The following is a 14543-nucleotide window of genomic DNA, read 5'->3' on the forward strand; positions in this document are numbered from 1 at the left end:
ATCCTTCGCGATATAAACTTTATTGTTCTAAATTTTTTTGCGCCAAGTTCAATACACTCGACAGCTAACCATTTACGAAGTTATCTTTAGAGATATACTGCTAACGCCATCTAGCGTCGAATAGCGAAACTGAAACTTATGGTTCTATTCTAAATTTGAATTTGTAGCAAGTTTTCTATTTCATTATTTTATTTAATTAACTGCTCACGGAGGCTAAAATAAATAAAATAGATTGTCAAATCCAATTTTTACAAATCATTTATGTTATGGTTATGCGTTTAATAGGAACATAATTTTTGTTTATACACCAGAGGTCGTCAACATTTTAGTAACATGAATTTTGTTTAATTACCACACCAGAGGACATCAATATTTTTTCATCAACACAATTTTTGTTTATACACCAGAGGTCGTCAACATTTTTCACCAGTAGCATATAAAATGTTCAATAACATTATGTTCGTTGTTGCAGTGTTCGGCATGGAGTCGCCCCTGGGGCTGTTCCCGCCGGGCATGGAGCACAAGATGTACCCCCTCATGGATGTGGAGCACCGGCCGCCGCCGCTGGATGCGCAACTCTTCACCAGCGTCAAGAAAAAATGTGAGCTTTCATTCTTTTTTTTCTTATTTATTGAATAGGCATAGAATCCGCTAGCATAGATACTGGCTGACCTAGTAAACGTTGTTTTATCACTTTTAAAAATTGCAAGTCATGGGTCAAAATTAAGGGTTGTATGTATTTTTCATTGGTTGGACGCCCCGTGGTTTCACCCGCTTACCACAATTATTAAATATGAGTTCATGGCGTAGAAGGGTCAAAATTTAGGGTGGTGTGAATCTTCATTGACACATTATAAAAAAATAATGAAATATCGGAACGGACCACACTAATCACATACTAGCCGGTGCCCTGCGGTTTAGTTCCCGTTTCCTTGAGTGTACGGGGATAAAATATAGGCTGATAACATACACAAGTAACGTGGTAAAAGAATTTTCCAAATCGATTCAGTAGATTAAGAGATTACACCCTAAAATACCACACACTTAAAATATTAGTTTAGATTAATACACATAGACTCGTGATGATGAAAGAAGATAGCTCAATATTTCACTGTCTGACCCGACATGACTCGAACCCAGGGGTGGGTAGGGGTGGGTAGGGAAGAAGTAAGTGCACGCTCCGTTATCTGATATAACTTAAAGCCTTAGAGTCGATGCAAAAATTTCTTTGAAATTTAAATAAGATACGCTTAATTTTAATTCAAGTAACAAACTATATCTAAGGCCTCCAGCAATAATAAAATGATCCTCGAGAGTATACAATTTAAAATTGCCTCAATTTAGTTAACCTAAACTAAGTATGTATGTTGTCCAATGGTTGGCTTGCTTTGAATTACGAGGGCCTAGGTTTAACTTTTCTTTCTGCCAAAAAAATCTCACCCTGAATTTGGAAGGTTGGTAGTCGGTCCCGGACTTTATCCTGGATTCTATAAAGTGAACGCGCTGTGACATCGTTCGTTTCCATGGCAACATCGTTGTTAGTGACCTTTTCATTGTGGCACGAAATTCAAATTCGAATAAGACGTGTTATAGGTGAACAGTTCGTAAGTAAAATTGCACCCATGGTTGTCGACATCTGATAACTATCGTTACTGACGCAAACATTACCATTCTAGTCCAAAACGCATTGGGAAAATGTGTTCAGTCTAAACTCCAGCTCCTATAAAAACAGCGGCCTATCAGTAGTTTTTGAAATAAACAAATAATAATAAATTTAATGAAACTAAACTGCATTAAACGGGACGGCATGAATAACAATAGCGGTCGATATTAGCGAACGGCAGATAGAGCATCACCACACATCGCGTATTCGCATCGAGAAATGTTAAACGGCTATTGTTTCCCGGCGAATGTTTATTAAGACGATCTGATAGCGTATCTCGTACAAACAGACGTCGAGTCTAACGTGTGCTTTGAATGAGCCGCGGAGACCGAGGCATGCACAATAGTCGTCGCCGGGATCGATTGCGCTCATCGCCGAGCCAATGCATGCCGCATGCTGTACGCTGTGTTCCGCATGCCGCATGATGCATGCATGACTGTTAAAAAGTAATTTGTTGTAAAAAGAGCCACTTAGATTATTAGTTTAAACTATTATGGCAACCTTAACAGTTAACTACTCGCATCATCGCAGGACTTTAATGTTTATATCACAGATCACGCGTTGTGCCACATAGACTTGACACCTTGACTTATAAATTAAGAAATATATTAGGATACTTGACTTAGACCCATAGAAAATGAATAGAATAGATTACCGGGGTAACAAGGGTTTCCCGCGACTGACTCGAAGAAAACCTTGTGGCCCGTGCCATCCAATTCCCAATGAATCGAGGGACATGACTCTCCCTCTCTACTATAAAAGCTGAATATCCCATCAAGCAGTGTATTGCTGTATCTCAAGAATTATGATTGTTGAAGTATGATTGGCAACGTTGTTGATAAAAACTCCGAGGCGGCGATTTAGTGTTCCGGTACGATGCCGTCTAGAAACCGAAAGGGGTGTGGATTTTCATCCTCCTCCTAACAAGTTAGCCCGCTTCGATCTTAGAGTGCACCATCACTTACCATCAGGTGAGATTGTAGTCAAGGGCTAACTTGTAAAGAATAAAAAAAAAGAAACAGACGCGGCGGATATGTATTGTATAGATTATTGTGGTTTATGACGCCGCATGATACGGAACGCTAACGAGCGCTAAACTGTAAACGTCTTTAATTTCCGCGCGCGGGCGCTAGCGTGACCCGCGACGACTATTAAAAAGAAAAACTAATTTCCATAATAAAATATCATTGCGGCCGTAATCCGGAACGTTCCACGAAATTATCTGATCGGAATCGAGTTAACGTGATCCGTTGAAATTATAAAACTATAAAGTTACATGGGGCGACGTCGCCGGCGTATGCAGGTCCGCTTTTCTTTTTGACAGAACCGCCTTAATAGTCGCGTGCTCGCGTCGATTTAATGACGGCGACGCGTGTCGTGTCGCGCGGACTGTCGCGAGTCGCGGTCGTAGTCGCAAGCGCTCATTGCGCCGTGCGTCGCCTTCAACTACGAATTGAAGCTGCGTTTACACAGGCAGCGTGCTCGCATCGAACGGCCTTGTAGAAAGCTTCATAAGATTTTACTCACTTAAGTAAATTAAAAAAAAAAATGTGCTTAATACTTTCAATATGACTAAAATTCGCGTTCAGTCGGAAAAACTGTGTTAATAGGTACGACGATAGTACAGCGAGTGGGGTCTGAATTCATGACTTATCGGCGTGAGTTCGCCCCCTTTACCGTTAAGCTATTGAGGCTTTAAAAGCAAAAGAAGAGCTTTCAAAGCTTACAAGTCAAAATAAAATGGTATCCGGTATTTGTTATAATTTTTCCAAAAAATGTTATGCATCCCTGAAAGATTTTTTACATTATTTATATTGTCTCGTTGGCCTTATGATGATGATTTTATAATAATTCATACTCAACATTTTATTGATTGAATCCTGTACCCTGTACCCCACCTACCTACTATTAATTTTGCAGAAATTCTCCAAAATTCAAGTGAAATAACACTTGTAATATTTGACAAATTTTCTTATTAAGCTTGACTATTTCACTTGAAAAATCCACATACATTTAGTTGTTTAACAAATTTCACTAACGATCAAGGAAGCTCACATTTTTGCAGCTAACTGATCGTGTGTTGGTCGCGATGTTCATGACATCATGCCGATCGCGATTAACACACGATCAGTTTTATCGGACATAGCACTGGAGGCATGTGATCTTATCGGATGATGAGTGGCTAGCAAAACCAAAAAAAAATTTGATGAAAAGTTTGATTGTTTGCGGTGGAATTACTCGTACGAGTCCACTCGATTCGAGCATATTCTGTGCAAACGCAGCTTTATCGCTCGGCTCAAGCCAAAACACGGTTATTAGATAGTTGTGCATTCGGCAATGTCGCTCACGACACATGTCGTGCGCGGTCGCGACTGCACCGCATTCCGTCCAGACATAAATCACCGGCGCGACATCCCCGACTTAATTAGCAAATTAAATATTTTACAACTTGAAACACGATTCCGAAAACATTTGGCATACGGCTATCATATTTCAGTATTCACCCCTCTAAGGGGGTGTGAAATTAGGGGGATAGCTGAAAAGTTACGTTTCAGATATTAATCTAAGAAATTCAATTTTCAATTGGAGGCATGCTAATTTTACCTTCAATATTTTGACGTCAATACTTACGAGTTACGAAGTTAGTCTTTTTAACTGAGTCGTTGGTCTAGTGGTTAGCCTATGTGGTTAATTACGAAGTCCTAGGTTCGTATCCTGGGTCAGGCTTTATGAGTTTATCTGTCTTCTAAAAAAATCAATTAAAATTCTTGTCACGGAGTCTTGAGTAAATTAAGTAGTCGTTAATGAAGTTAACATTATCACTTTAAGCGCGCCAACTCGCAGCAGCGTGTCTAAGCTCCATATACCTATCCTCTCCAATAAGGGCTCCTGGCTGATTTATGAGTACCTTTAATCTAATGTAACCCTTTTCTCGTTCAGGGCGACCGAAGGGCCAGCACAGCGCGCCGCGCGGCGGGCCCCCTCGATCCTGGACAAACGCAGAACTAACGGAAGCTTTACAACACGTATGGAACAAGAAAATGACCACGAGCCAAGCGTCACGGATATTCGGCATACCCTACAACTCGTTACTTATGTACGTGCGCGGTAAATACGGGAAAAGTTTAAAACTCGAGCAGCTAAGGAAAGATTGCATCGGCGGGCCGCTCGAAGTGTTGAATCTTAACTCAGGCAACAACAACAACAACCATCCCAGCAAACACCACGACAAAGACGACCACCACCAGAACGCGAGCCAAAGACCGGCGAGCTCAGAGCCGGACATATCCTCCAATCCGATGTTCAATCCGTTCCAACAGGGATTCTATCCGGAATTCCCGCCGGGATTCCCGATGCCGTTGAACATGTTGCATCTTCTGCCGCCGAGCGAAAAAGCGAGAGAGTTGTACCAGTCGATGCCGATGGCTCTCGACTCTCTCTCTGGTGTGACGAAGGAGGAGGACTGCAAGAGTGACAGGTCGAAGGAGAACTCCGCGGATGAAGAAGGAGATCCGTACAGGCCGGGACACGCGCCGCATCCGCCAGATAACCGCACACTTCTACATCACAACGGGCAGGACTAATCCTTCATAATTAGTTGAAACTTCCCTTCACTGTACCTTCTCTTCTGTCCCCGGCACATGTAAATTCTCTGCGTGTCGAAAGATGCAATTGCTATTTACTTGCCGGGATCTTTATAATTTATGGATGTCTACAACTAATGAAACGAACGGCGAAACTGTAGTTTTGTCAGCGTACGCCCGATACGAGGCTAGATTAAAATTTAATTGTATTTATGTACTTAAATGAACGTGCAATATTCGCCGAGTAACGCAGAGTTTAGCGGCTTACATTGGGAGAATTACATTTTCGCCCGGTCGCGAAGTTTTTTCATCGTTTTCTCATGGAGGTTCACGACGATGTCCATATTTAAAATTAGTTAAATTTATATTTAAAAAAGATGTGTTAATATTGTAAATGTATATGACCTTCTTGTATAAGTGATAGCCGATAATTTATTATTCCGAAGGAGTGCAATAAGTGTGAAAGAGTTGTGATTGTTGACGCTTCGGCGAGTTGTTCAAGTCTCGTAGATATATTGTTGACATTCCATTCTGACATTCCCTCTTTAATTAAGTATATATATATTTTTCCTTTTAATAATATTCCATATCACGTAAGGTTCTACCATTTGTATACTTTCGAAAGTCTATCCGCAGATTCTTGCCTTTACTTTCTGTGTTATATAGATGTTATGTTAGGTGCATATTATTGCATTTCACCAAAGTTTGTAAAATATTTCGTAATAATAGTTTTTATTCGATGATAATTATAAACGATTTTTAAAATGTAAATAGTTATTATATAAAATTGATGGGATATTAAATTTAAATTAACCATTAATTAAGGAGACACGTGTCTAAAACAGTAGTGTATTTGTAATAATTATTAATTGTTGTAGAATTAGTGAAGTGAATACAGTGAATTGACTATCGATATACGTCGATAGATGACGTCAGTGGGAGGGTCCGCGACGCACTAGTCACACACAAACAATATTCCAAAACAACACCATACTTTATTAACTTTATCAAGACAAACAAACAAAAAAATGTACTGAAGAAGACGATCTCTCTAACTAAACATGATTTAATAATAACATTATATAGTTTTGACATACACAACCCAAATTAATATACTTTTCCTTTTCATCTTTTAAAATCACTTAATAAGTAAGACGAACATTAAAAAATGGATTAATTTGAACAATCAAAAGTAATTTTTTTTACTTTTATACTCGTAAACAGTAATCGATAGTCAGTGCAATGAAATTATGAGATCGTCTTCTTCCACGTCATAATCATACAGGGTGGGGTAAAGAAGGAAATAGGGGGCATGTACATCATAAAGTGTACCATGGAGGTACCTATAGGTACAGGTACATTACGATCTTTGAGCCGCCGCGCCGAGTTCGTGATCCATAAACCCGGTCGGCTATTCCGGTGGTCCGAGATCACATCGTGACGTCAGCAAGTTTCTGATTAAAGATTACAAAAAAAACAAAGACCTCATTATCAATAAAGTTTACACAACGACAGTGCGCGCCAGGTTTAGACAAATAAAGTAACTGCACTCAATGTTCAAATAAAAAGGAGCTTTCAAGATTTTAGTGAATAATGGAAGTTAGAATAAATCGGGTCCCAACACTACCTGGCTTTAGGTAAATTGTATACAATGATTTCTTATTGAATTAGATTACCACGGGACGATATATCGCAAGTCTTACTATTGTACATACGATGTTAAGGCCTACATTCCACGATCCATAATTTTGGAATGCACGATTGTAGACGATGAAAATTGGTGACATTTTCGTCAAAACTTTGCGCATATCGTCCGTTGTTATCATGCATTGTGATGTTATGAAACGTGGATACAGCCGTATTTGTAGCTGTATTGAAAATACTTATCGATGTTTTCTTTTAACAAAACATTCCAGATAACTTGAATATTATATTCCTTAACTTTGTAACTACCTTGTTTTGTAGTCAACTTTTTCGATTCCTACACAAGTATACACTTATTCGGTTACCGCGAATGGATTGTAAGTACTATCCGTGAAAATAAATAATTGCATGTGAATTTAAAAATGTCGAACCATCAGGCTTTGTCAGTAATAAACCAACCATAAACCATTAATTTTATAAAATACCATTTTTAACTTATTGTATCTTCTACAGCTATTTTTTTTTAAATAGTGTCTATCATACAATCTAGACTCTGTTACGAACAATTGTCATAGATAATATAGATCGAAAACAGGAGCAAAAGCCGACATTTTAATTATTCTTTATTATCACAGATGGTACAGTCAAAATGTTTAAAAATTCAATTAATCTATAGTCGTCGAAACAGAATAACAAATCTGCATAACTTTACTGAAGACTGAAAACTATTTTCGACTCTATTTTGTATAATTGTACATTTAACACTTCATAATCACAGTAACTCCGGCAAACAAACAATACACAATCAGTAGCGGCACGTCATTTTACAATATATCATTACAGGGATTTTATATATTAACGAATTGTATAATTCAATATGTACCTATAGTTTAACAGAATGTATAATTATATTATTATTGTTTTTTTTTTTCTCCTAGACTTTACTTTTGCTTATATGAATTTTATCGACAATTTTTTTTTCTTAAGCAAGCAAATGCACGTCACTAGATAAATTAATATAAATTAATATGAAATTAGCAATCTCGCTGATGTCTTGGAAAAATTATTTCAATTTAATGGTGTAATAAATATATTAAGTAAATGTGCCAAAAAATTTAATCGAAATTTTAAACTTATCGGCAACCTTCTTTGGATGTTTCGTTTTCTGATATACAGTCATGACATTGGAGTCACAAGCTGGTGGGAGGCTTCGGCCGTGGCTATTTACCACCCTACCGACAAAAGACGTACCGCCAAGCGATTTAGCGTTCCGGTACGATGTCGTGTAAAAACCGAAAGGGGTGTGGATTTTCGTCCTTCTCAAAAATATAAAAAAAAACTTGATCTGTCATTCTATATCCAAATTTTTGGAAACTCCAAACAATTTGACAAATTGTAGTGACTCTGATGTCACGTTTGTTAACTTAAAACCTTACATAAGAGGCTCATTTATTATGCTTTTACTATCAATTGAATTGAATATATTTTTTTTTAATTTATTAATTCTCGTTTATGAATAGTAGTTATGTGTTGTATTGTGACTTGTGATTGCACATTAGTGTCGTCGGTTAATAGAGTTTACCTAATTCGTACAAATTCAAGCAGTATTAGAGTGATTTTTGTTAAAGTTTTAATTGAGAGGTTTTAATTAAGTTTGTTATTTGTTAATGTGTGCGGCGAGATAGGATGACTATGAGAATATTTTAGTTATTTTATTCTATACATAATATGCAATAGGAATCTCATAATTGATATTTCATTACATAGTTTTTGTTTTAGACGACGTTTATAAATGTTTTAAATTGATCTTACGGTTCTTTATCACATTGAGATAAGTAGAAACGAGTTATGAAGTCTTACCTATGTTTAAAACTTCTCGAAATATATTTTACGATTTCAATGTCATACAAAATCAATTCCTAGAACTATAGCTACAGATCAAAGCTTGCCGACTTGCGTTAAGACCGAGCTTAGCATTTTTTGCTCAAGCCATGTGAGTCAGTGACTCTTTGTCGCCGTTTTGATCTGTAGCTCTGTTTTTAGATTTCGCTTTTTGAGTCTGCACGCAGTGTTTTGGATATATCGCATAAAGGAGATGGTCCATTTCAGATCCACTCTTGTACCCCGTATCATTACAATTTAAAATATACAAGGATTTTATTTAAATCTAATTATGTGAATAAATCTAACTAACTAAAAAGAAATAAATAAAATTAAAACCCAAATTTTTGAGTTATATCAAGATAACGCCCTTAAAGCGACTATGACATGGCAATTGACAGCAAACGTCAAAATGACTACTGCATGGAAAACGTCATCAATCCGCCATTGTTGACCATATTATTGTTGCATTACTTGGAAGAGAATGAATATTATTTCGAAAGAATTAAATTCGTAGTAAATTTGTATAATCAAAAATAGTTTTAAAATATATTTTCTTTTATTTTCGCTAGGGTACATGACTGATCCTGGGCTCCATACAATTTTGGACCATCTCATTTGAACGCAGACATTTCATATTCATGTAAAAAACTTCTTTCCTTAATCACAATTATACATTTTCATCTACTACCTACATCTTAGATATTCCGAAACATTGCGTGCATTCTTTGCCCTTTTTCGCTATACTTTAAAATCGTGTCACATTGCAATTTGCGACATTTGATATTTCTTGTCACAAATTATGAAATTTGAGGTCACAAATTCCATTTTGCCTAAGGTTTTAACGTCATAGTCCAAATCCTGTATGTTACCTTTTGTTTCACACCATTGAATCTTTTTTGACTGCTCGCTATAGTAAATGATGTGATTATTATGCGATAAAGTTAGCCTTTACAATTTCTTTATCTTTAATGTCATTTCTTAATGTTAATTAGCGTCACATCGACGTCAGCAATCATGACAGGTTTGATTTTTTGCAGATTTTGTGACGTCGATGTCACGTTTTTTTACATGAGAAATTACACTATGTTATGCTCTCTATGTAGGTATATTTCATGTTTCATACACAATTTTCACCAGGAGCCAAATCTAAGGACGTAATTTAATAGGTACATAAATTTAAGAAAAAATAATTAATTATTATTATTATTGTTTAGTTTATAAAAATGTGATTGTATTAATTTTAGTAGAAATCAAATATTTAGTTCCTTCAGTTTTGTTACGAGTATTTATAAATTGTAATTATTATAATGAAATAATGAGTTTTTAGCTTAGACTAATTGTTCTCACTTAAATAAATAAAGAATTATAAAAATAATGTATAAGTTGTGTAATTTTCATTTGTTGTATTTTTGTCTAATATAATTAATTAATTACAAATTTAAATTAAATGATATCGTTACATTAGGGTGTAAAAAAGATTATCTATTTGATCTTAAAAAAATAAATACGAAAAAAATATTTATGTTCTAGTACCATTATTGTATCTTGTAATTGAAATGATGGAGCGATGTAGTTAAATTCGTTTGCGGACACCGAAGTAAATGTAAAAATAAAAATGTCAAATACCGCACACTGTTTCATTGCACCTTTCGCCACCGCTCACAATATCTACGAACATAGTCCAGGAGCCGGGGACCGTTTTTACAATAGGCTACTTGTCTCTTTGGTAAACAATGTTTAAACTGAATTATGGAAGTATAAATGAAAAAATATCTACGTAAAATTTTTGCCGCCGAAACACAACACATTAGCCAGTGACGTCATTCATAGAGATAACAGCGTGATTGGCGTTTGCAGTGATATGATATATCACTTCACTGCAAGCGCCAATCACAAACCGATGCCTTGTAGCGAATGACGTCACAGTTTATGATTGGCGTTTGCGGTGACGTGATAAAAATACAATTTTGTTTTATAAAAATATTACAATTACGTAATATTAAAAATGTGATTAGAGTTTCTAGGCATCTAAAGTGCCTATGTGCAAAAAATCTTCTTAGTTTTATACAGCAGGCGAATAGCTTATTGATTACTTTCAAGTTAATTTTCCGTGAGTGGCTTCTTGATGAATGAACGCTAAGCTTAACTTTTATATTTACGAAAATTCGTGATTGTGTTAGCTAACAGGGTTACTGAGTAATAAACAATTCTGAGCATATTCTGATTTGTAGGACAATTTGGCTGTTAAGTTGTACCTAAAACTATTAATTAAGCAACAGTAAAAAGCAGTTTTGAACTCCCCTCTTCCTAACTTGTGTCAATAACGAGTTAAGAAGTTCAGAAACTCAGTCCCAGAATCAAGAACCTTTGTAAATATAATAGTTGGGCGTCTTATCAAGATGAGGATACTCACGGAAAATTACCTTGATAGTAAACAATTGTACAAATCCTCCCCGGATCCTGGACTAGGTACCTACTACTACTGTTTACAACTACTTACGTAATTTGTATGGACTTACGGAGACCACGTTAGGCTGTGACTGGAAAAACGAAATTCATTTATAACCGACTTCAAAAAGAGACACGATTCCAATGGGGGTATTTTTACAGTGCAGTAAAATACTAGCGAATATTCGCGCGAGCGAGCGCGCGGCAGCACAAGGTGACCACGTTAACTCTTCCTGCTGCGACTTTCCGGGCAACACAGCGTCTTCGCAGGCGAAGACGAGGTCCTCGATATCTAACGTCACCCGGACGTGGGTTTTCTAACTCACGATCTCGGAGGCGTCCAGATTGATTCACTCAGGTCACGGTTACACTCTCCCGAATGGCCCTCTAAGCCAAGGTCCGAGTCTCATAGGAGACGCACTTAGAGAGTCGTTCCGTCCTCTATCTTTATTTCAGCTTTCGGGTCTCATCAGGCGATTCTTCTGCGTTCAAACCCCCCAGTGACGCCGTAGTGGTCCCACATGGAGCCATCGGCACTTACTCAACACGAAAAAAAAAACAAATTCCTGCTGCGATATTCGTGGAATATTTCCACGAATATTCGCGCGAGTAGAGCAGTGTCTCGCCAAGCAGGACAACTACGCAGCATCGCGGCAGCGCGAATACCTGCCACAGTGTGGTGGCCGGATAACATGCGACCCACGAAATTTATCTAATACAAACCGACCTATAGCGCGGTACCGAAAATGACTCTCTCTTTCGTCCTATCGTAACGAAGGAGAGTGTTACCGGCTCGGATGCTCATTCGTCATTTTGTCTATAGATATCTATAGACAAAATACCTATACCTATAGCAAAGGTTGCTTGCTAAGCCTACTGAGGGGACAAAATAAAAAGTTACATTAACTTTGTACCTACTAGGTATCATAAACGTCATCATATCAGCCGATGGACGTCCACTGCATAGGCCTTTTGTAGGGACTTTTAAACATCACCATCCTGAGCCGCCTGCATCCAGCGAATACCTGCGACTCACGTGATGTCGTCAGTCCACCTGGTGGGAGGTAAACCAACACTGCGCTTTCTGGTGCGGGGCCGCCATTCTAGCACCTCGAGACTATGTGGCCCGCCCCCGCCCACTGCCACTTCTGCTTCGCTTTACGTTGAGCTATGCGGATCTCCTCATTTCTGATTCGATCACGCAGAGATACTCCGAGCATAGCTCGTTCCATCGCCCGCTGTGTGACTGAGCCTTCTTATGAAGGCTACTAGACATAGGTAGGTATGATGTAATTATAATATTGTTATTCGCTAACAACAATGCAGGTAGGTAGGTATGTGTCGCAAGTCAGAACGCGGCCTGTTGTAGCTGCAGTAAAGAATGGGTGTTCAATTTACATGTCTATTCAGCCGTTACGTGCGGTGACTTTTTCCTTTTGTCGATTGTCAGGATTTAGTAACAGACAACTGTATAATATCAAGTAAGGCTCGAAACACACGACTAACTTTATACTAACTATTCTTGCCAGCTTTTCAACATAGACCTTTATTGAGCAACTATTTTGATTTAGGTAACACACCTACTTAGGCGTTTGCATTTGTATGAAATGAGAAGAAGAAGTCTCTAGGAGCGGCCCTGATCTCGACTTAGAGAAATCTAGGTATATTGAAACAGATTGGGTTTGTAGGCTGAGAGTGATCAGTCCTGAATCCTGATGCTTCTTAAGCTGAAAATGAAGACTTAGAATTAAAACTGCTTCGCCAGCAAAAACTCATTAGGTTTTGCTGGTAAAACAGCTAGGATATACTTACTTACTAGGTAATCACCACTGAAACCTGAGTAGATAGATAGGTCATCCTATATAGATCATCATCATAATTAACAACCCATATTCGGCTCACATTTGAGCACGAGTTTCCTTTAGGGTTAGGCCTTAGTGCGTCACACCGGCCCAAAGCGGATTGGCAGAGTTCACACCAAAAACATTCAGAAAATTCTCAGGTACCTACATTTAATTACTTTTTAATTTACAACATTTTTTATTTAATTAAAAAAAAAATTTAACATTTAATCGCATTTAATTACATTAATGCCTTTATCCAAAGGTTGTCTAGTAGATATTGCTATAAGCAATAAGACCGCCTTTGCACATACTTGTTTTCTATGTTTTCCTTTGTTTTCTTTGTTATTGTTTTTGTTTTGTGCAATAAAGTATAAATAAATAAATAAAAGTACCTATGCAGGTTTCCTCACGATGATTTCCTTCACCGTTTGAGACACGTGATATTAAATTTCTTAAAATGCACACTGAAAAGTTGGACATGCCGATCCGGATTCGAACCTAAGCGCTCCGAATCGAAGGCAGAGGTCATATCCACTGGGCTGGATATATCCTACCTACATCATCTTTCATCATTATCAACCGATAGACGTCCACAGCTGAATATAGGCCTCTTCATCATGGACTTCCAATCCAATCACAACGGTCTCGAGCCGCCAGCTTCCAGCGGCTCCCTGCATCCCGCTTGACATCCTCAATCCACCTAGTAGGGGTTCGACCAACCCTATCATAGATAGGTAATTCAATATGATATCATAGATATATAGAATATAATATCATAGATAGGCAATTCGGTAGGTAATTAATACAAATCCCGAAAATTCGCCCTCGCCGAAAACCAAACCCAAATTCCCCACTATTAAAAACACAGCTCTGTTTAGTGACCACTGCACCAACGAGGCAACCAAAAGTTTAATTGAATAAAGCCATTTAGAGTTACTCGCTAGAAATTTGCATTCGTTTTAATCCTATTAGGTATGACATTGATATAGCGGCGAATGCGGGTTTCAATAATATAAACAGGACCTGGTAGGTACTGTTTGTCACGATCTCGGATATTGGATAGATACATAGATTGAAGATAATGTACGAGCAGGTATACTAGTATTTGTATAGATAAAGATTCGTTATCAACCTATATTCGGCTCACTGCTGAGCTCGAGTCTCCTCTCAGAATGCTGTTGGGTTAGGCCAATAGTCCACCACGCTGGCTAATGCGGATTGGCAGACTTCACACGCAGATAATTAAGAAAATTCTCAGGTATGCAGGTTTCCTCGCGATGTTTTTCTTCACCGTTTGAGACACGTGATATCTAATTTCTTAAAATGCACACAACTGAAAAGTTGGAGGTGCGTGCCCCGGACCGGATTCGAACCCACACCCTCTGGAATCAGAAGTAGGGGTCATATCCACTGGGCTATCACGGCTCTCATAGATATAGGTACCTACTATTAAGTAAGTAGTTATTAATTCCGGAG

The 14543-nt window shown here is 37.8% G+C and overlaps 1 protein-coding gene across 1 annotated transcript in view; it reads left to right on the forward strand.

Annotated features, from left to right (window-relative positions):
• Nucleotides 1-10403, forward strand: part of LOC112050925 (protein jim lovell) — a 54294-nt gene extending 43891 nt beyond the window's left edge. The window contains exons 2-3 of the mRNA XM_024089340.2: nt 473-601; nt 4604-10403. Coding sequence (XP_023945108.1) covers nt 473-601; nt 4604-5247 — 773 coding nt within the window. The 3' untranslated portion in view covers nt 5248-10403. The remainder of the gene's footprint in view (nt 1-472; nt 602-4603) is intronic.
• Nucleotides 10404-14543: the final 4140 nt, after the last annotated feature.

The sequence above is a fragment of the Bicyclus anynana genome, chromosome 19 (genome assembly GCF_947172395.1).
Source record: "Bicyclus anynana chromosome 19, ilBicAnyn1.1, whole genome shotgun sequence".
Taxonomy (NCBI): Eukaryota; Metazoa; Arthropoda; class Insecta; order Lepidoptera; family Nymphalidae; genus Bicyclus; species Bicyclus anynana.